The 19,571-nt window shown below is 39.1% G+C and overlaps 1 protein-coding gene across 1 annotated transcript; it reads left to right on the top strand.

Annotated features, from left to right (window-relative positions):
* Positions 1-305: 305 nt before the first annotated feature.
* LOC131006934 (acetylajmalan esterase-like) lies at positions 306-6,405 on the top strand. The gene is made up of 5 exons (XM_057934069.1): positions 306-746; positions 4,897-5,106; positions 5,373-5,521; positions 5,680-5,953; positions 6,043-6,405. Exons 1-5 carry the CDS (start codon positions 479-481, stop codon positions 6,249-6,251), a joined length of 1,110 nt encoding a protein of 369 aa, XP_057790052.1. The 5' UTR covers positions 306-478; the 3' UTR covers positions 6,252-6,405.
* The last annotated feature ends 13,166 nt before the right edge of the window (positions 6,406-19,571 follow it).

Raw genomic sequence — 19,571 nt, 5'->3', positions numbered from 1 at the left:
AGCCCACTATTTGACTTTAACGTACACTATTTGTACGTAGTTATAAATTTATAATTTAATACTTATTTGAATAATTAATTCACAATAAATATACCCGTTATACATTAATGGTTTACATTCCACTATTTGACTTTATTATACTATTTGTAGTTAAATATAGTATTTCCTTTGTCTACCCATTTTTGACTCTTTTTTTTTTTTTATCTTGATCCGTCCTAATTAAAAAAGTTATGCTATTTCTATTTTTGGTATATAGACTATAGACTATAGAGGGAGTATCATGTATTGAATAATTCACAATAAATATACTTGCGGCATGTAGAGCTGACTTTTCTTCCTTTAATTCTTCATTCATTACCAATAAATATACCGGCGGCGATCGACTTGTAGAGCTGACTTTTCTACCTTTAGTTCCTCATGAATGGAGAATAAATATCACCAATGTAGATAAAATATTGAAAGAAGTGTGGTTGTATGCATGAATCGAGTAATGGATTTTTCTTTATTATTTTGTGTAATAAGCAGCATTTCCATTACTATTATAGCTACAACAGAAGCAACACGTATATTGTGTCCAATTGAAAGTTTGTTCCAATTCGGAGATTCCATCTCAGATACGGGGAATGTAGCGCGACTCCTTCCTGTGGGTCCCACTCTTCCCGCCTCGAAGCCGCCATACGGCGAAACTTTTCCCGGCAGACCGACCGGCCGTTGGTCTGATGGCAGACTCATCATAGACTATACAGGTAATTTATAATTAACTGTTAGTATGATGCACAACATAAGTATGCTTTATAATATTCTTACAATTGTGCAATCCATAAGATAATTTTATAATGGTATTGTTTTTAATCGTTTTTATATTGGAAAAATATTCGCTTCATTTTTCCTTTCAAGACTTATGAGAACGTTAATTACCTTCTTAGATGATTTTTATTCAAATAGGGTTATATGAAGAGTAAACAGTTAACAGTTTTTACTTGTGCGAATTTATCATGTGAAGCTAGAAGGTTATGTGATTAATACAAACTTCCCTAAAAAAGGATCCAAATACGAACTAAAGTTAGCACAAATTTAGATCGATCAATTTTATGTTTCTAAACAGCTCCTAAGAGCATCCGCATTGTGGTTACGTGATAACCTACATGATTGCTTACTTGATGAGGGGGGGAACCACATTGAGCAAGGAGGCCGCATTAGGGTTACATGATAGCCTATATGATTTCTTTAGTTTTAATTTTTATGCTTTTCATTTAAATTTAATTGCTCAAATTTAAATAACACATTTTACTAATAATTAAATTTTCATTAAAATAAAAATCCTAAAAATTACATAAAAATAAAAATAAAACTTAAAAACATAATTAAAATTACATAAAACTCTAGATCAGTCCACGACGCTTGAGCATTTATTGGACCATGTACTCGTGTCCCATCCTTTGTGCATCGCTCATATGCGTCGTATCCAAGCTGAGGAGCTGCATATCGAGCTCCTTCTCCTTGAGCTCCTTCTCCTTCTCCTTGAGCAGGAGATCCTTCTCCTTGAGCTCGTTCTTCTTGGCGTACTCGGCGGTGATTTTTTTCAAATTTTGGTCGGACCGCTCCAATGCCTCTTTCTATTCCGATGGTTGCTCGGAGCTTGTCGCCTTCCCCTTCCCCTTGGCCTTCGCCGCTCTCGCCGCCGCCTTCGCCGCCTTGTTTCCAATCAGGCGGGAAGACGAGATCTCCTCGCCCGACGCCGAGGTGGTGAAGCCGCCCTCCTCTGTAGGCTTTGTCCTCTTGGAGGAATGCACATCTCCCTCGAGATACATCGACTTGAACTTATGGTTGACACAGAGAATTTTCCAGGCATTCCAATAGTTGAAGGCGGCCTTATTTGGGCTCCGACTTTTGAAGAGGATTTGGGCCTTGTCCCGGAGCATATAGTCAGAATGGTCGGAAGGCCACCGGGTGCACGTCTCCACCCAAATACTCTCCCAGAGCTGCACATCTTGGGCCACTCGGGCCCAGTGCCCTTGAATTTGGCGGTGCTTGAGGTTGGCGCCGATGAGGGGGTTGACACGGTCGACAATTCGTGTCCAGTACGACTCCCCTTTTTGATCGGCCCCACGGATGGCGTCGTTGGTCTCCTCCGTCCAAATTTGGACGATGAGGTCCGTCTCCTCGAGGGTGTAGGTATGACGGATAGTCCTTCATTCCTCCGTCGGCGCCGGCGCATGCTTGATCTTGTAGGCGATTTCCTGCCTCCGGCTGCCTTTCTTCGATTTGGCGGCACTATGGGCTGCCGGTGACTCCTCCTCGCTGGTTGGAGGATCATCCCCTAAGTTACATCCCTCCATATCGGGATGATAGTCGCCGGAGAGATCGGGGCACCAATTTAGATCATAGTAGTTTGGGTTGTGTGGATCCATGGAAATTGTAGAGGGAAGAAGAAGATAAAAAGTTGAAGTTGAAGGAAGAAAGTGAGGAAGAAGATAGAAAGTTGAAGGAAGAAAGTGAGGAAGAAGAAGAAGGAAAAGAATAGATAAAGAGGAGAAAAAGAAAAAAAAACTAAAAATATCAAACGGTCAAAAAAGGACCGCAAATCGAGGCAGTCAAAGCTGCCACATTTTTCAAATTTTGAATTTATTCTTTTTTTTCAAATATGGCGCGTGTAAAACACGCGCCGAATTTTGAAGGCCATCGGGCATACACGATGGAACGTGTAGCCCTCGAGTGACTCAAGGCTGCAACGCCCTGTACGATCTCACCCTTACTCGAGTAGGGTGGATCTGTAGGTGCGTTACCAATGCTCTAAGCTCAGCCAAACATCCTCTAACTATGAATTACGACTATTCAATCAAAAAACATACTCACTTCGTCCTCCATAAATATGCATAGTTGCTTCGGACACGAGTTTTAATGAAAAAATATTTAAACTATTGATATATAGTGGAGAAAATATCTCACATTAATAGTGTTGTTAAATAAATTATGGATAAAAATAGCGTAAGTTACAAAGGTAAAATTGTGAAAATTGTGTGGTGTAATGTCCAAATATAAAGTGCGCATAAATTTGAAGACGTATCAAAAATAAAAGGTATGCATAATCATGGGGATGGAGGGAGTATAATTACTATCTAATTTTCTTTTTCTGGTATCTTTAACATGTAAAGATTCGTAGAACTTTATCCGATTTAGGTCAAACTTTAGGTGAGATTGTTTTTAATGTTTTTTTCTTATAGGATTTAGAGAAAATTCAAAATCCGAGAGAAATACAAAGAAAATGAAACATGAACTCATCCTCATCGTGGTAATTTAATATCCTCCTTGTGGTGTCTCACTTCGAATTCCACTTTCGATTTTTTATAATTTTTAATTATTATTTTATCTTTAATTTTAGTTTTTTATGTTTATTTTTAACTTTAAGATTATTATCTCGAGTTTACAATTCAATTAGGATTTATAATTATTTTTTATATATTAATTTTTAGATAATACTCGTTCCGTCCCGTTAATCATGGCTCAAAACTTTTCGGCACGGGTATTTAGGAGACAAAAATTAAGGAAAATAATGTGTGGCCCACATATTTAGTGTTATTTTAAATTGGTTTTAGTAATTGTTAATCAAGTACACAAAAACTCTTTATTCATCAAAGATTTAGTCTCTTAAAGTTCCGGTGCCGGTGCCGGCGCCGTCGCTCTTAACGCCGACGAGGTTTCAACTACCATCTACAACACCACCATTTTCCCCCAAATTCTGCAATAGAGCTGCCACCCCAAAATCTGCAACAGAGCCGCAACAGAGCCAACACCACCATTTTCCCCTCTCTTGCTCCGATTGACAGCAACAATAAAAATAAAAAATCAAATATCAAAAATCAGAAAATCAAAACTCAAAATTTCAAAATCAAAACAACTAAAATCAAAAATCTGTTTGGATTGAGGTAGTGGAGGGTGGAGGCGGTGGAACCTCTACAAAAGGAAATCTTAGGGTTTTGCAGTGGAAGTGGCGCAGGAGGATGGTGGAGGCGCGAGGCGGTGGAGGGTGTTGGAGGCACGAGGCTGGAGGATGGTGGAGGCAGTGGAGCGCGCAGGAGGGTGGTGGAGGCGGTGCACGAGGCGGGAGGCCTGGGGTGGTGGAGGCGTGCAGGAGGGTGGTGGAGGCGGTGGAGGCAGCGCAGGAGGCGAAAGGCTTGAGGGTGGTGGAGGCGGGAAGTGGCGGCACATATGAGAGAAAAAGAAAGCAGAGAGCGGCGGGAGTGGGGTTGGGTAGATTTAGGGTTAGTAATTTACCTTTAAATTAAAGTTAATTAAGTTGTTAATGATTATCTAATTATGGCTCAAAAAGAAAAAGAGCCAAGTAACATGGGACGGCTAAAAAAGGAATACGAGCCATAAATAATGAGACGGAGGGAGTAATTGATTACAAGAGTTAATTAATTCATAGTTAAGGTATATTATTTTTTAAATTTCAACTTTTAAATTAGAACTCATGAGTTCATTATATAATATAAATTTGATTTTTTTAATAAGTTATTATAAAATACTTAAATTAATAGTCGGAGATGGTGGAATACAAAATTACTAGATAGAAGATCCCACCTAAACTCAATACATCAATTATATGAGAATTATTTTACTACAGCATAATGTTCCAATAGTGACATATATAATATTTGAAGAATTGTGATCCTAAAAATGTCACTAAATAAAATTGTGATATTTTGTGATGAGTAATTATTATGTGTCGCAAAAATTTAGTGATATTTGAGCATGTATTAAATTTCATAAGTAACAACGTTTATTTACATTTTTTTATGTAGCAAAAATATATATAATATATGTGGAGATATAATGAAATTTTATTATATCTAAAGATGTAATGAATTTCAATTTTCTTGATGTGAATGGCAGCTATGACTCTTGGGCTTCCCTTATTGAACCCCTATTTAGACAAGAATGCCTCATTTAGAAATGGAGTCAATTTTGCGGCTGCTGGAGCTACGGCGCTTAACTCTTCTTTCTTTGTTTCAAGGGGAATTCTTGTACCTAATGTTGATTCATTGGACCTTCAATTACGTTCCTTTCGTACATACCTCGCCTCAATTTGCTCTGTCCCACGAGGTTAGTTTTTAATGATTCGTTTATTTTGATTGTAAAATTTTCATTGAAAAAAAATGGATAAGAAAATATTATCTTTTTCTCATTTTTTTTTATCATATATTTTCTATAGATGAAAAGATGGGGAAATGTTAGAAAATATTTTCACACATTGGAGAGAAAATGAACTGCCCGAAAAAATATTTCACTCTACCGGGAATTTTTTTTCCATCATAGTAAATATGTGAATTATTAACGTTTTCTTATTATATATCTTAAATATTAAGCAGAATGTGGTGATTATCTAAGACGAGCTCTGATTTTGGTGGGTGAGATTGGAGGAAATGACATCAACTATCCATTAGCACAAGGCAAATCCCTTGAAGAAATCCGGACTTACGTGCCTTTCATAAATCAAGCTATTTCTAATGCCACAAGAGTAATGATTTACATAAACATCATTTCAAAATCTTTTCTTTTAAATTGAAAATTTATAAAACCGTCTACTCTGCCGTCCAAATCATTTAAAAGGTCGGTTTCAAGTTCTTCTTGTTAGTTTATTATGTACAGATATTATACAAAGATTAATTTTTTTAGGAAATTATTCGAGCTGGCGCCTCACGAGTGGTGGTTCCTGGAAATTTTCCTATTGGATGTTTTCCCTTCGCCCTTGCTGCTTTTGCTAGCAACGACTCTACAACTTACGATGAACTTGGTTGTGTAAGAAGTGCCAACAATCTCGTAGTTTATCAAAATAAGAACTTACAAGCTGTATTAGATACTCTCAGAAGGGAATTTCCCAGTGTAGTCATAATCTATGCAGACTACTACAATGCTTTCCTAAAAACTTTTCGCCTAGCGCCCTTCTTCGGTAAGCAGTTACCACTACTGTTTTCTGTCAAAAATCAAGAAAATTTAACACTAATTACTTCTCTCCTACATTTCTTGTATGGTTTGCAGGATTTGATCGAACAACTCTACTAAAACCGTGTTGTAGAAGCAGACAATTCAATCCTTTCAGTCCCCAATTTTGTGGTAATCCGAATGTGTCAGTTTGTCCAAACCCGCAACAATATATACATTGGGATGGTTTGCATTTGACACAAAAAGCTTATCATTGTATCTCCCAAATTGTGATACCTTACATTCTCTCCACAATTTTATGCTAACGATATGAATTACACATTTGAAAATTAATGTGTACTATATAAATATGTATTTGAATAAGACTAGTTATATAGGAGCAAATCTGTAGAATGATGATGGAGAAATACGAGTACCAATATGATTGGGAATAATATACGTCATAGGCTTATGATTCAATCCAACAGCCCATTTACCTTTTTATGAAGCGTTGGTGTTCAATCTAAAGTGTACCCCTAAATTGTTCACAAGAGAACGAAGCTTATTATAAGATGGCTAGTTAACCCAAGTCGTATTCACAAAGAAGACTTTGGTTAGCGATTTATGTATCACACCCCTAAAAGAAAATTAATAAACCTAAATAGTCTAACCAGATAGATCAAAGAGTGAAGTATCTAATACTTTAAATAACTTCAAAAAAATAAACACATAAACGAATGCAAGTGCTAAGCAATAAAAACGAGTCTAGGTCGAGGCTTCTTCGCCCCAAGAGTAAAATAAGCTAGCAAATAAATACATGCAATCAATCAATTGCAAAAACAACTTCATAAAGGGGCTTAATTGATAACTTCATATTTATGATTTGAGACTACACAAATTAAATTGCAAGAACAAATTGATAATTATACTTCATATTTTCGATCAAATCTAACTCCGACTAAATCACGATCGAATTGTGAAATCTTCTATCGATCTCGTTCGTTGTTTAACAAGATTAATCAATGACCAATTGATGATATGAATATAAACAATATTGGGGATGAATTTAATAATTACGGAAGTGATGTCAGTCCATCTGGATCGACGAGCATTAGACTTGAAGCCAACATTAGAGCCTTTAGATGAGCACCGGTGGGATGTGTCGATGAAAGGGCCTCTGACACTCAAGTCAGTAAAGTAATAAAGAGAATTGGCGTAATAAACGAAAATAAAATAATAGAACAACAAAATAGACAATGAAATATGTGATTATTTGGTTGATCAGGATGCCCCAGTAGATGGTAGTTCGAAGTGAGAACAATTGAGTGTTGTAGGAAGAAGGGTGACAGATGTCTGAGCTAGTGGCTTAGTCGGACGATCGGAACCTTAGAAAGTTGTCAGCATGCAGGTGGAACGAAAAAACGAGACACACAAAAGTGAGAGATCGTGTGCGAGTGGAAGAGTGGATACGAGTGATTGTCAATCTCTTCCCTTGATCTAGTAGGGTCCAATATATACTATTCGAAACAATTTGCACTAAAATGCAACATAGTCAGTGCACAAAATTTATCCATTCTCATATAACAAAAATATAAAGTATCCACACAGATTAAAAAAACATAAAAGTAACCAATTTTGTGTAAGATTACAATGTTTCCTTCCATCTATTTCAGTAAAAATCTAAGCTTAATGTAATGATGTCGCCATTGACGCAGGAACTTCGTTCACCTATGTTGAATTGGGAAAACTTCAACGAAGGATAGGTTAATGTGATTCGGAAAACTTCAACAAAGGATAAGTCAATTGAATTTGGAAAACCCCGTTTGCCTTCTACTGCCGCCATTGACGCACACACATTTAATGTGATGTTTCCGCCATTAAAAACTTTAGCAGCATCATTAACCACACCCACGATGCAAAATAATTATTATCCACTCGATCGCCGAAGTTTTGAGGTTTGAAGACCGGAGACTAATAAATAACAACTGGGGACGTAGAGATAACGGTGGCGTTGATGGAAAATTATGTGAGAGATGTGGAAGAGGCGGCAAAGGAGGAGAAGATGAGCGATTTGAAGTAGGTGAAAGTCTAAGGTGGACAGAGAAGATGGTGGTGGAGAACAAGAGATCGAACGCTTCCGTGAACTTGATATCGACAACGAGGGTTTGAGACAGTCTGGATCGAATCCGAACATGAATTTACAGATGTAGTCCAATGAAAATCGCCGAAAAATATCTTGCAGATTGATACGATTGATGTGTCGTCGACTTTTGGGCCATTTGGCCTTGTTTTTTCCTTTTATTTGTGTCAGTTCAGGTCATTCTGGGGAAAAACAATATTGTGGAGGAAGGAAGGTCCAGTAAGAGGCAAAGATGAGAAATGTGGTCGGAATGGGCATTACCAGCTCAGATTGCAATGTCATGTTTACCAGCATGGAGCTAAGGCGTAGTACCACCTAGTATTTTATCTGAGATGTGGGAATCCCAAAGCATACTCGTGGTATGAGCCATACCCGAAGAAGCAATCCGTTTGACCACTACCAGATGAAGCAGCCAGCCGAGGCCGAGAAAGGAAAGTGAATCAAGGAAGATTTGATAGGAGAATGCAAGAGGAAGAGCCTGGAAGAATCGAGAGCATGGAGAGTTGACTCAATCTGCAGCTGGAAGGAAGCTTCCATCGGATCTTCAATCAAATCAATCTATCAAGGAGCCGAAAAAGGTAAGAAGATTGAAGATATTGAAGCTGGCGTAGCTAGGGTAAGCCCTCCACCATTCTGTAGTATTTAAAGATGAAAATGAGCAGCCGGAAAAGAACTTTTGCGACTTTTGACTCTAAGCCGACCTGTGGCATTTTACTTAGCATCCAAAATAATTTACATTTCAAGTACTTTTAATTTCTAGCACAAACAATTATCTTTGCTTTCGTTCGTAGCATGGAACAAGATTAAGGTTATTTGCTTTAGGCATTTTCGTATCAATTCAAGTATTTCTCTTTTTCCATATGTTGTGTTTATTTCGTATTGCATTTATGATTACTACTATGTGTGAATAGTTCTTTTGGTGAGGTTTAAGGGGTGGAAATAACTGTTGTCAATATGTAAACATTCATGAGACATTTGTGCTTTCGGTTGAGTCTAGTGGCTCCAGATAGATCTGTGCCGAATCATGGACAGTAGGGGCCTAACGGGTGATCTCCGTTCGGTAAAAGACTGTCTGTGTCAAGTAAAGGCCAAGGTATACCAGGGCGTGACAACCGGTATACCCACGACCGAGTACCTGAGCAGCAGCCACAAAAGGTGTTGTAGATTCGGAAGGCGAGGAAAGGATTGATGGGATACACTGTCCTCCCTCAATCTTGGGCTTCTCTAGCAACTACCCATCAACTGTGACGAGGCATAAAGCCATGGTTATCAAACGAGGAAAGTGACTACTATGCCGTAGCATGCCTATGATCGATCGACCTTCAAGCCAAAAATATTTATGTCCGGGAGGCATGTGTCACTCAAAGTATGAGTTGGGAACCTCGGGAGAAAAGGTTGGTGAGGGTCATACTTGGAGAGTATTGGGTATGACTACTACCTAAGGAGAAGTGAAGCATTACCTTACGACCAGGGAATGTGTGACCTTCAGACCAAGTGACAACAATGGACTCGACCATCCTAAGTGTGAAGTGCAATCTCTTGAAACGTCTCAATATCTTTGGGCCACGCCTTGAGTTTACACGGATCGTGGATGGATCATCAGTATTCCTATGACCGAAACAAATATTGACAATAGTTATGACCTAACCTAAAACCTTACCCCTTGTTATTTTTTTTATCTTCGTTTAGTTTATTTATGCAGGTTATACAGATTGAGACTTGTGACACCTCAATTTGTTGTTGGAGAACAAAGTGGTTCCTCACTCCCTGTGGGATTCAACCCTATACGTGCTACTAAGCTGATCTTTGGTTGTGAGCATAGGAGAGTGATTTGTCCGTTTAGGGCTAACACGAGTATTTTGATCGTACCACATGACGGGTGTGTGTCAAAATTGGCGCCGTTGCTGGGGAGTGATGCGCAGTAATTTTGTTCTCTCCTCATTCCATTTTCCGCTACTGGTGTATGCGTAGAACTCGTCGAGCAGCAAGAGCATTGGTGTTTGATCCTGATATTGATAGAACTGAACGTCGACTATGCACAGGAGCACGGATAGCGAGACGCAAAGCTATGGCAGAGGTCGAGCAGGCGCAAACCCTTAAACAGTTGGCATACCCAACTAATCTCAATCTGAGCCCCAACGGGATTACCTTACCAGACAACCCGTTTGCACCTCGGCAGTATGACTTGAAGCTCTCACTGCTTCAGATCTTACCAAAGTTCAATGGTTACGCGGGAGATGGTCCACACACTCATCTCTAGAATTTTAAAATAACAATCATGCACCAGTCGAGTGATGAACAACAGGAGTACGTCAAGTTAATACTCTTTCCTTTTACCTTGGTGGACAGAGCAAAAAGATGGCTATATGACCTACCCATAGGAAGTATGACTACATGGGCACAACTGCAGCAGTTTTTCTTAGAGGAGTTCTTCCCAGCATCAAAAGTGAAGCGGATGAGATGGGATATCCGCAGTATAGGGCAAAATGGGCTAGAATCCTTCTATGAATACTGGACACGATTCAAAAGGATGTTGAACAACTGTCCTCATCACCAAATTTCTCCAAAGGATCAAGTGAAAAGTTTCGTAAAGGGCATGCGGAGGAATGATCGCAGTCTGGTCCTAGCTGCCTGTAATGGGTCGTTGATGAGCAAAACCCTTCTGGAAATCTTTCAACTCTTGGGCACCATGGCAGAAGAATCACGAGAAGAAGGGCACGAAAGAAATTTAGAACTGCCAACAAAGAACGAGGAGAAGGAAGAGTCTAAACTGGAGAAAACCATGGAGAAGAGTATGAATGAACTCAAGAAAATTCTTACGAGACTGACTATACCGAAGAAGGTTCGCCAATGTGGTCTTTGCGACGCTACATGGCACCAATCTGAAAATTGTTCTAATTTTGGTGAGGACATTGTTAATGTTAATGCTATTGGTGGACATGATGGGAACCCATGCAAATATGATCCCTTCTCAAATACCTACAACCCTGGGTGAAGGGATCATCCTAATTTCAGATGAAAGCAAGATGGTCAACAACAGCAACAGAACAATATGGGTGCACCTAGGCAGCGTCAATAGTATAATCAGAACCAGCAACAGTACAACCAGAACCAACAACATCGGTACCAGGCAGGACCGCAGTAGCAACAGAACTACCAGCCTCAACAACAAGTGTACCAACCACCGCACATGAGAGCACCATGGGAAGAAGCCATTGAGAATATGGCCAAGGAAAGTGAAAAATTCCGGAATGAGCTGCGAGCCGGTTTGAACCAGACCAACCAACAGATCAGTCATTTGGCTAAAGCAGTAGCTAAACTGGAGAAAAACACCGGTAAACTCCCACCATAGGGGATAACCCTAGAGAACATGCTCAGGTTATCCTCACTGAGCTCATGGAACGAGAAGAAGATGAAATTGAGCTTGTTACTGAAGCAGAAGCCTTGAAGGGAAAGATGAAAGAAGTTGGTATAGGTCCAATCACTGAACAGAATCATGGTTCAGTGCACACTGAGGCACCTTATCCAGAACGACTGAGACAGAAGGCAAAAGCAAAAGAGGCTGGTGAAATGATGAAAATGTTTCAAAAGGTGGAGTTAAGCATACCATTACTCGATGCCATTAGACAAATTCCAAAGTATGCTAAATTTCTAAAAGACCTCTGCTCAAGAAAGGTGAAGATGGAGGAAGAAGTCCGATATGTGATGGGCGAAAGTGTATCGGCAGTGATCCAACTGAAGTTACCCCCAAAACGGAAGGATCCGATGATGTTCACTATTCCATGAAATATCGGAGAAACTAACATGGATAAGGTAATGATGGACTTGGAAGCTTCCATAAATGTGATTCCATTGGCCATCTACAAGAGATTGAACATCGGAGAATTGAGGAACACCCGTGTGGTCACACAGTTAGCTGATCGGTCCAACGCTTACCCAGAAGGTGTGGTGATAAAGGTGGGAGATTTGATTTTTCCTACTGATTTCTACGTTTTGGACACTGGACCAGTGGCTGGAGAGAACGCCATATTGCTGGGAAGACCATTCATGATGACCGTGGAGACCAAGATTGACATGAAGACCGGAGTCCTCATGTGTGAGTTCGATGGAGTTTTGAAAGAGATCAATATTTATGAAACCATGAAGAGGAAACAACAAGTTGAAACAGTGGTTCATTTATGGTCGATGCATTTGAACCACTTGTACAAGAACATGGAATTGAGTTCGGTTCAAGGGATACGATAGAGAAAGTGATTCAGTATGGCCTAACCGATCGAGATGCAGTGCATATGAAAGATGGGGCCATGAAAGAAGCTGATAAGTTCATTTATTGCGTTCACTAGTTTAAAGTATAATTGTTCACCTGTAGTGTGTAAGATGGCTATAAGATATACTAAAAGCAATGAGAATGGTGAAGTATTTCGTATTTCAGTTAATGTAACCTTACAATGATAAGTGAGCTCCCTACTTATAGAAGTTTACAAGGAGGGCAAATAACTCATTTTACATCCGGTACGAACCCCAAATCAGCTAAAGTTATCCTCCTATAAAAGTTGTCAGTGATTCGTATGCCCTCGCCCTTAATCCAGCGCAGAGATTCTCCAGCTCTGTCTTTTCTTCAAGAGAAATGCCAGCTTAGTATGATGAAATAAGATATTCCTCCTCTGTCTTGATTCAGCTCTGTTGCCCGGTCTGTGCTGTATTTGTCTCGTTATTCCAGCTCTGGGACCCATCTTGGTAAAAACTCTTCTGCTTTGGTCCATATGCTTTCATGAGGTGGGCTCTTCGCAAGGGATACTGTTCGGAGTCCTTTCCACTCTTTCGGTGTCAGGGCTGACATGCTCCGAGCTGCGCTCATCCAATCTCTACATATTTTACTCTTCATCAGAAGCTATCATGGATCTTTACTCTCTCAAAGATAGCACCCTAGAAGCCGAATTTGAAGTGGACCAGAAAATCAAAGACATGATCCATGAAGTCTATTTAGTTGGAGGAACAGAAGAAAGCACAGGGCTATTCATTTTCGTGCTTCTCACGTGATTTGGCAAGTTACTCATCACTTTTGTCTTCTTTTTGCGGCAGAGAAACTCCCCGATACTCATTGGCGAGGATGTGTTCCCCCTGTTGACTTCATGCCGCCAGCTCTCCCTGTGAGGAGGAATCTTCGCTCAACTTTGGTGCGTTGGCTTCCTCCGGAGTCCCCATGGTTAAAAGTGAACACAGATGGTTCTTACGATTCACAGATGCAACGTGGTGCTGGTGGAGGAGTGGTGCGTAATCATACTGGTGCCCTCCTTACTGCTTTTTGCACCCCTTGTGCTACCACTTTCAATTTTGAGGCTGAGTTAGCCGCTCTCCTTAAGGGTCTTAGGTTGGCTATTACTTTCTCTGCTCATATTTAGATTTGAACTCATGTCTACTGGGCATCACGGTCATGCTAGTATCAATCATATTGTTGTCTAGATCCGACAGCTTATTCGGCATCGACAAGTCTGTTTCACTCACATACATCGCGAGGGAAATCAACATGCTAGATTTATGGCGAGAAGTGGGCATCAGGTCCATGCGCTGACTATTTTTGATTGTTTTTCCACTCCTCGTCATTTGCTTGCTTTGGTTAGGATGGACCAGCTCGGTAAATTTTGTTTTAGATTTCATATTGATAAGTAGTTTGTCTAAGTTTGTTTTCTTTGTGATGTTGTTTCCGTTGTTTTCTAGATGTAGTCATTTTTGGGCTATATCTAGGTATGTTTTCGCTCTGTCTGATCTCTGTTTTTACTTTTTGCTTCTGCTGGACGCTGTCACTTTTGGGCAACATCGTGTATGAGATATTGGTTGATGGTTTTATTTACAAGTTGGGGGTCTGCCGAACCCCTCACCCTTCGAGTGTTTGTGAAAAAAAAATAGGCTTAGTTGTGAATCCGAATTTCAATGCTAAAATTCACAACTAAAAATAGTATTGGTCATGAATTTGAGTTCAAAAAACTCGAATTTGTAACTAAAAATTTGTGGATAATTTTTATGTTTTTATAAGATACAATGGTAAATGTAATTTACTTTTATGTTTGTTATTGTTGTTGTTGCTTTTTATTGAATAGTTTTTATTTTTATTATTTTAATTTAGATATTTTTAAAATTCTCTTAGTATAATAAGTATAACTATTTTTTTTAGTGAATAATTTTTATTTTTGCTATTTCAATAGCCAATCGGACTTTGTTGAAGTACACTCAATTATGGATGACAATGGATCTTGGACCCGGTCCAGATCCGTGAATCCAGATCCTTTTTTCTTTTTTTTTTTTATATTTGGACCTTGCAAAAAATGAACATGATAAATTTTGATCGGATCAAAGATTATTCCTAAGATTTCCAGATCTAAATCTGGAGCAAGAGGTTTGAGACCCGGATGCAGCCAAGATCTAGCTCGCGGATCCTAAAACCTATATAGTTTATTTTTATTTTTATGTAACTCTACCTCAAATATTTATGGCCAATCTATACATCTCTTTTCATAAATAATATTTAATTTTATTAGAGGTAATATTTTACTTTTATTATTATTATTATTATTATTATTATTATTATTATTATTATTATTATTATTATTATTATTATTATTATTATTATTATTATTATTATTATTATTATTATTATTATTATTATTATTATTATTCTTCTTCTTCTTCTTCTTCTTCTTCTTCTTCTTCTTTTCAAGGTAAAATAGAAGACACACATTTTGTTTCACTGTTACTGAATATTGTGATGAAAATGGATATAAAATTGATTTTGATGGTATGGTAATTAATTTTCATCCCATTTGTGCCTATCCAATTGAAATAAGTGTTTAATTCTTATTATATTTTCTTCTTTAACTTCTTTTGGATGTTGACGATGTTTGAAAGTAGCTATAACTTGGAAGACGTCTTTAAACAATTACAAAAATTGATTTGTTTGATATGTTATTGAATTACTAATCTACTACTAATATGTTATTTAGTAGTACTTGCTTGTTTTGTATTTTTATACTCCCCCGTCTCAATAATAACGTCCCAAATTTCCTTTTTGTGTGTCCCAATTATAATGTCGCAACACCCAAAAAAGAAAATAATTAAATCTTATTTAATTTTTATGATTATATAGTGTTGTCATAATTAAAAATGCGGGTGTCCTCATTTTGCGAGTCAGATACCCACAATTTACGGATAAAAATATCCTCAATTCTGCAGGAATTCAAATAAATGTAGGTAATACAAGTAGACGTTGTGAGTATTGTATATTCACATAGGCGATGCAAGACGGGTGATGATAGCATATTTGAGGGTGATTCTATTCATAGCCCCATTTTACTCCTTACAGCCCCTTTTTAAAATATGAATAATAATTAATTAAAAATTTACTATTTTACCCTATATTGTATAACACCCAAATTATATTAAATTTTGTCCCACTCACCATCAACATCTACCCCTTCCTCATCCTCTACGCTGACTCCCACTTCCCCCTTGACTTCGCCTTCTTTGACGGCGGCGCCGCCCCCATCGTCGATTGCCCCGCCACCTACACCAACGTCTTCGACACCAATTACGATACCCTCATCTACGCCCTCGAGAAGAACGGCTTCCCCAACCTACCCATCATCGTCGGCGAGATTGGGTGGCCCACCGACGGTAACCCCAACACCAACCGCCGCCTCGCGCAGCGCTTTAACTAGGGCCTCATCGGCCGCATCAACCAGCGCTGCGGCACCCCCAAGTGCCTCGCCCTCCCCGAAATCTACATGTTCTCGCTGCTCGATGAGGACATCAAGAGCATCGATCCCGGCAACTTCGAGCGCCACTGGAGGATCTTCAAAGGCTCTACACTAGCATTTGCTGCATTCGTGAAAAGGGTGTCTGCATTTACAAACAATAGTACATCAACACAAAAGGTTGAGATATCAGAAGCTATTGCTATGGGTAAATAACATAATGGAGCGTATATTGTCAAAATCAAACCTTCAAGGCATTTTGAATAATTTGGACACCATTTTTCTGATCAAAGTTGGCTGTTGGCAGCTTCTCCACTTCTTTGGCAATGTAGAGAAGATCAACACATCCACCTACAATATGAGGACTATCTCAGCATCTCTTTCCTTGATGATTTGGCCAAAAACTGCAAAAAAACACAAACTTTGTCTTGAAAGGAAAGGATCAGCTGGTGGTCGGCGGCGGCTGGCAGCGAAAGGGCTCTGGGGTGGTGGCAAATGGGGGTTACAAACTAATACACAATATTAAGATAAGATTAAATAGTAAAAAGAAATTGAAGTAATAAATTAATTTAAATTTTAATATAATTGGGGAGTTATATAACATAGGATAAAATAGTAAAATTTTAAATAATTATTATTAATATTTTAAAAAGGGAGTTGTAAAGAGTAAATGGAGGCTATGAATAGAATCACCCCATATTTAAGGGATTTTGAGTACTCGCTAATTGCAGATAGGGGTGTAAATTCGGGTACCCACGGGTACCCTACCCGCAAAATGCGGCTACCCGTGAGACAAAATCATCCAAAACCCCACCCTCACCCGTCCCGCCTACCTGTTGCGGGTACACGAATACCCGCAGCGGGTATTCGTTGCGGGCATGAGGGTACCCTAATTTCCCGCAAGTTTTTGATTGTTTTTAATTTTGCGAGTTTTTTTGTCTCGCTGGAGGATATTTTGTCTCGCCGGAGGGTATTCTTGTCCCGCAATGTGCAAGTACCCTCTTTGCCCGTGAGTATTTTGTCCCTCATTAAAAAAAATTGAAAATATCCTTTCTATTTCATCGATTATCCATAAAAGCTGTGACGAAGAAAATTTGAGTAGTGAATTGACTAGGGCTTAGGGAGTTATTTTCATAGTTCCTAAAAATTACTCCCTCCGTCCGCCAAAAGTGGGGCACTTTGGCTGGGCACGAGATTTAATAAAATGTTTGGTAAGTGGATAAATGGGCCCACTTTTAATTTTCTTAGGGTATTGCTAATGAGTTTACTTAGTGGCTAATTAAAAATATGAGAGAGAAACTGAATTTATGGCTGCAATCATTACACTTCATTAAAAAACCAAAACATTCATTTTTTACAAGCCCACTCGGCGCCAACATACTGAAAATTTCTCATTAACAGAGTTCCCCAAAAAAGGAGGGAAATAAATTCCCCCCAAAATAAAAAATTTCATCACATTATAAAGGACCGAAGCCTCCTAATTTTAGATTACAAATCAAACCAAAAGGTTTACAGTCATTCAAATGCAGCAAAATGTCTAACAGAAAGAGGCCCGATTTAGCAGTAGAGGAGAAACAGCGAGTCCTTCAATGGTTGCTGCAATACAGCAAGGATGAAGTTCCTAACAGAGGGGCACCAAAGGAAGCAGCTGCATTTTTCAACATTTCAGTCAAATCCGTCCGCAAAATCTGGGTGCATGCAAAGAAGCAAATAGAAAGAGGTGAAGTAGTGCATTTTCAAAACAAAAGAAAAGGTAAACAACATGTAGATAAAATGATGCCCGATGAAGAAAAGATTAGAGCACTTCCTGTTAAAGAGAGAAGCACAATCTGAAGGATGGCAGCCAAGCTAGGGATATCTAAATCTCTACTTGGAGAGTGGATTAAGGAGAAACAGTTACGAGCACACACAAGTGCTGTCAAGCCATTTCTAACTGATTACAATAAGCTTGCAAGGCTTAGATTTAGTCTAAGCCAACTAAATTCTGCATCAATTTTGGAAGACAAACTGAATTTTCAGAGTATGCATAATGTAGTGCACATTGATGAAAAATGGTTTTACATGTCAAACACATCGGAGAGGTATTACTTATTGCCCGATGAAGAAGATCCATATAGAAGCTGTAAATCAAAGAGATGAATGAACATATTTTGTCTCAGCTTTTTTTTCAACACAATTTGCATCATCGACAGCTTTCATAGTTGTACCTCCAAACTAGGATAGAATTCCTAGTGGTGGCTCAACACATCAACGAACTACCAAATCATCAAGAATCAACCAACAATAAACCAAATCATCAACAAACAGGGGAGGCAAACCACCAACACATCAAGAATCAGCCAACAAACCACCAAAACATCAAGAATCAGAGAGAATATGATACATGCATCATTAGATGTAGGAGAGAGAACGTATGCACCTGATTAGATCAGGGACAAAATACCGGGACAATAGATCCCTAAGAACTGCAGATAAGTTCGCCTCATCTCGGCACATAGGGGGCAGATCGGAGGATCTGGACCTTCAGCCCATTTCCTATGGTCGCCTCCCACCGGGCAAGGGATAAATCCCTTCTCAACTGCATCGCCGTCGACGCCATCCACCGAGGCGCTCGGAGTTGCGCCTTCCGTCTCATTTACTACTTCGTCTGCAAGTTGGAGTGTGACGCTGTCAATCGAGGCGCTCGGAGTTGCATCGACGCCACCAATTTCATGATTTACAGTCGGCGCAAAGATTGAGAGATTCACCCATTTTGGTGAAGAAGAAATAGATGGATGCGACGCAAAGAAGAGAGAAGAATTAGGTTTTAGAGAGCGGCGCAAGTACAATTAGGGCTCCAAAGAAGAGTGCATATATAGGGAGAGAGAGAATCGTGAGTTAGGGTTGAAGCGGCGCAAAAGAAGAGCTCTTCTAGGGCTTCATGGAGTATTTATGGAGAGACAAAGAGAGAGAGAGCCGAATTATGGAGAGAGAGAGGCGAATTAATTCTGGGTGATTGTAAATGTGAATTTAGGTGTAATTTAGATTAGGTAATTAATTAACTTAATTTATTGATATAATGGGGATGAGTTAGCATAGTTTTTTGGTAAATAATGGAACTAGTAAGGATAAAAGATTAAAGTGGATGGTGGGACAATTTCCTTAAAAGAAAAGTGGTACACTCTTTGCGGACGCCCGACATAGTAATTGTGCCCCACTTTTGGCGGACGGAGGGAGTAATTAATAATTATAAAAATTATTCATTTAATTAAAAATTACATGCGGGTATGCGGGTATCCGCGGGTATCCCGAGGGTACCCGATACTCGCAGTTTTTGGGAAAATAATACCCGCATCCGACCCTCTTCCTTAATTTTGTAAGTATCGAGACGGGTGAGGATATACCCGATACTCGCAACCCGAATTTACACCCCTAATTGCAGGTAGGAAACATGACCATCCCGAATTTATAAGTCTAGATGTGAACGTGTATCTCATTTTTTTCTGGACGCATTAAAATTGGATGGGATCTAAATGTATGTAAGACCACTTTTATCCATAATCGGTTATGGATGGTCATCATTACAAGACAGAAAAGAAAATTAAAAAAAAATGTTAAAATGTAAATAATGTAACAACCGATTGTGAATTAAGTTGCAGACCAACTTCACCAACTTTTAGTAACCTTTATTGTTGGGATGCCATGTAGCACAAGTGTCATAATAAATAATACTCCCTCCGTCCACCAAAGATATGCCACTTTACTTTCGGTACGAGTTT

Source organism: Salvia miltiorrhiza, chromosome 1, assembly GCF_028751815.1.
Source record: "Salvia miltiorrhiza cultivar Shanhuang (shh) chromosome 1, IMPLAD_Smil_shh, whole genome shotgun sequence".
Lineage (NCBI taxonomy): Eukaryota > Viridiplantae > Streptophyta > Magnoliopsida > Lamiales > Lamiaceae > Salvia > Salvia miltiorrhiza.
The sequence above is the reverse complement of the archived record's forward strand: the minus strand, read 5'-3'. Positions and strand labels throughout refer to the sequence as shown.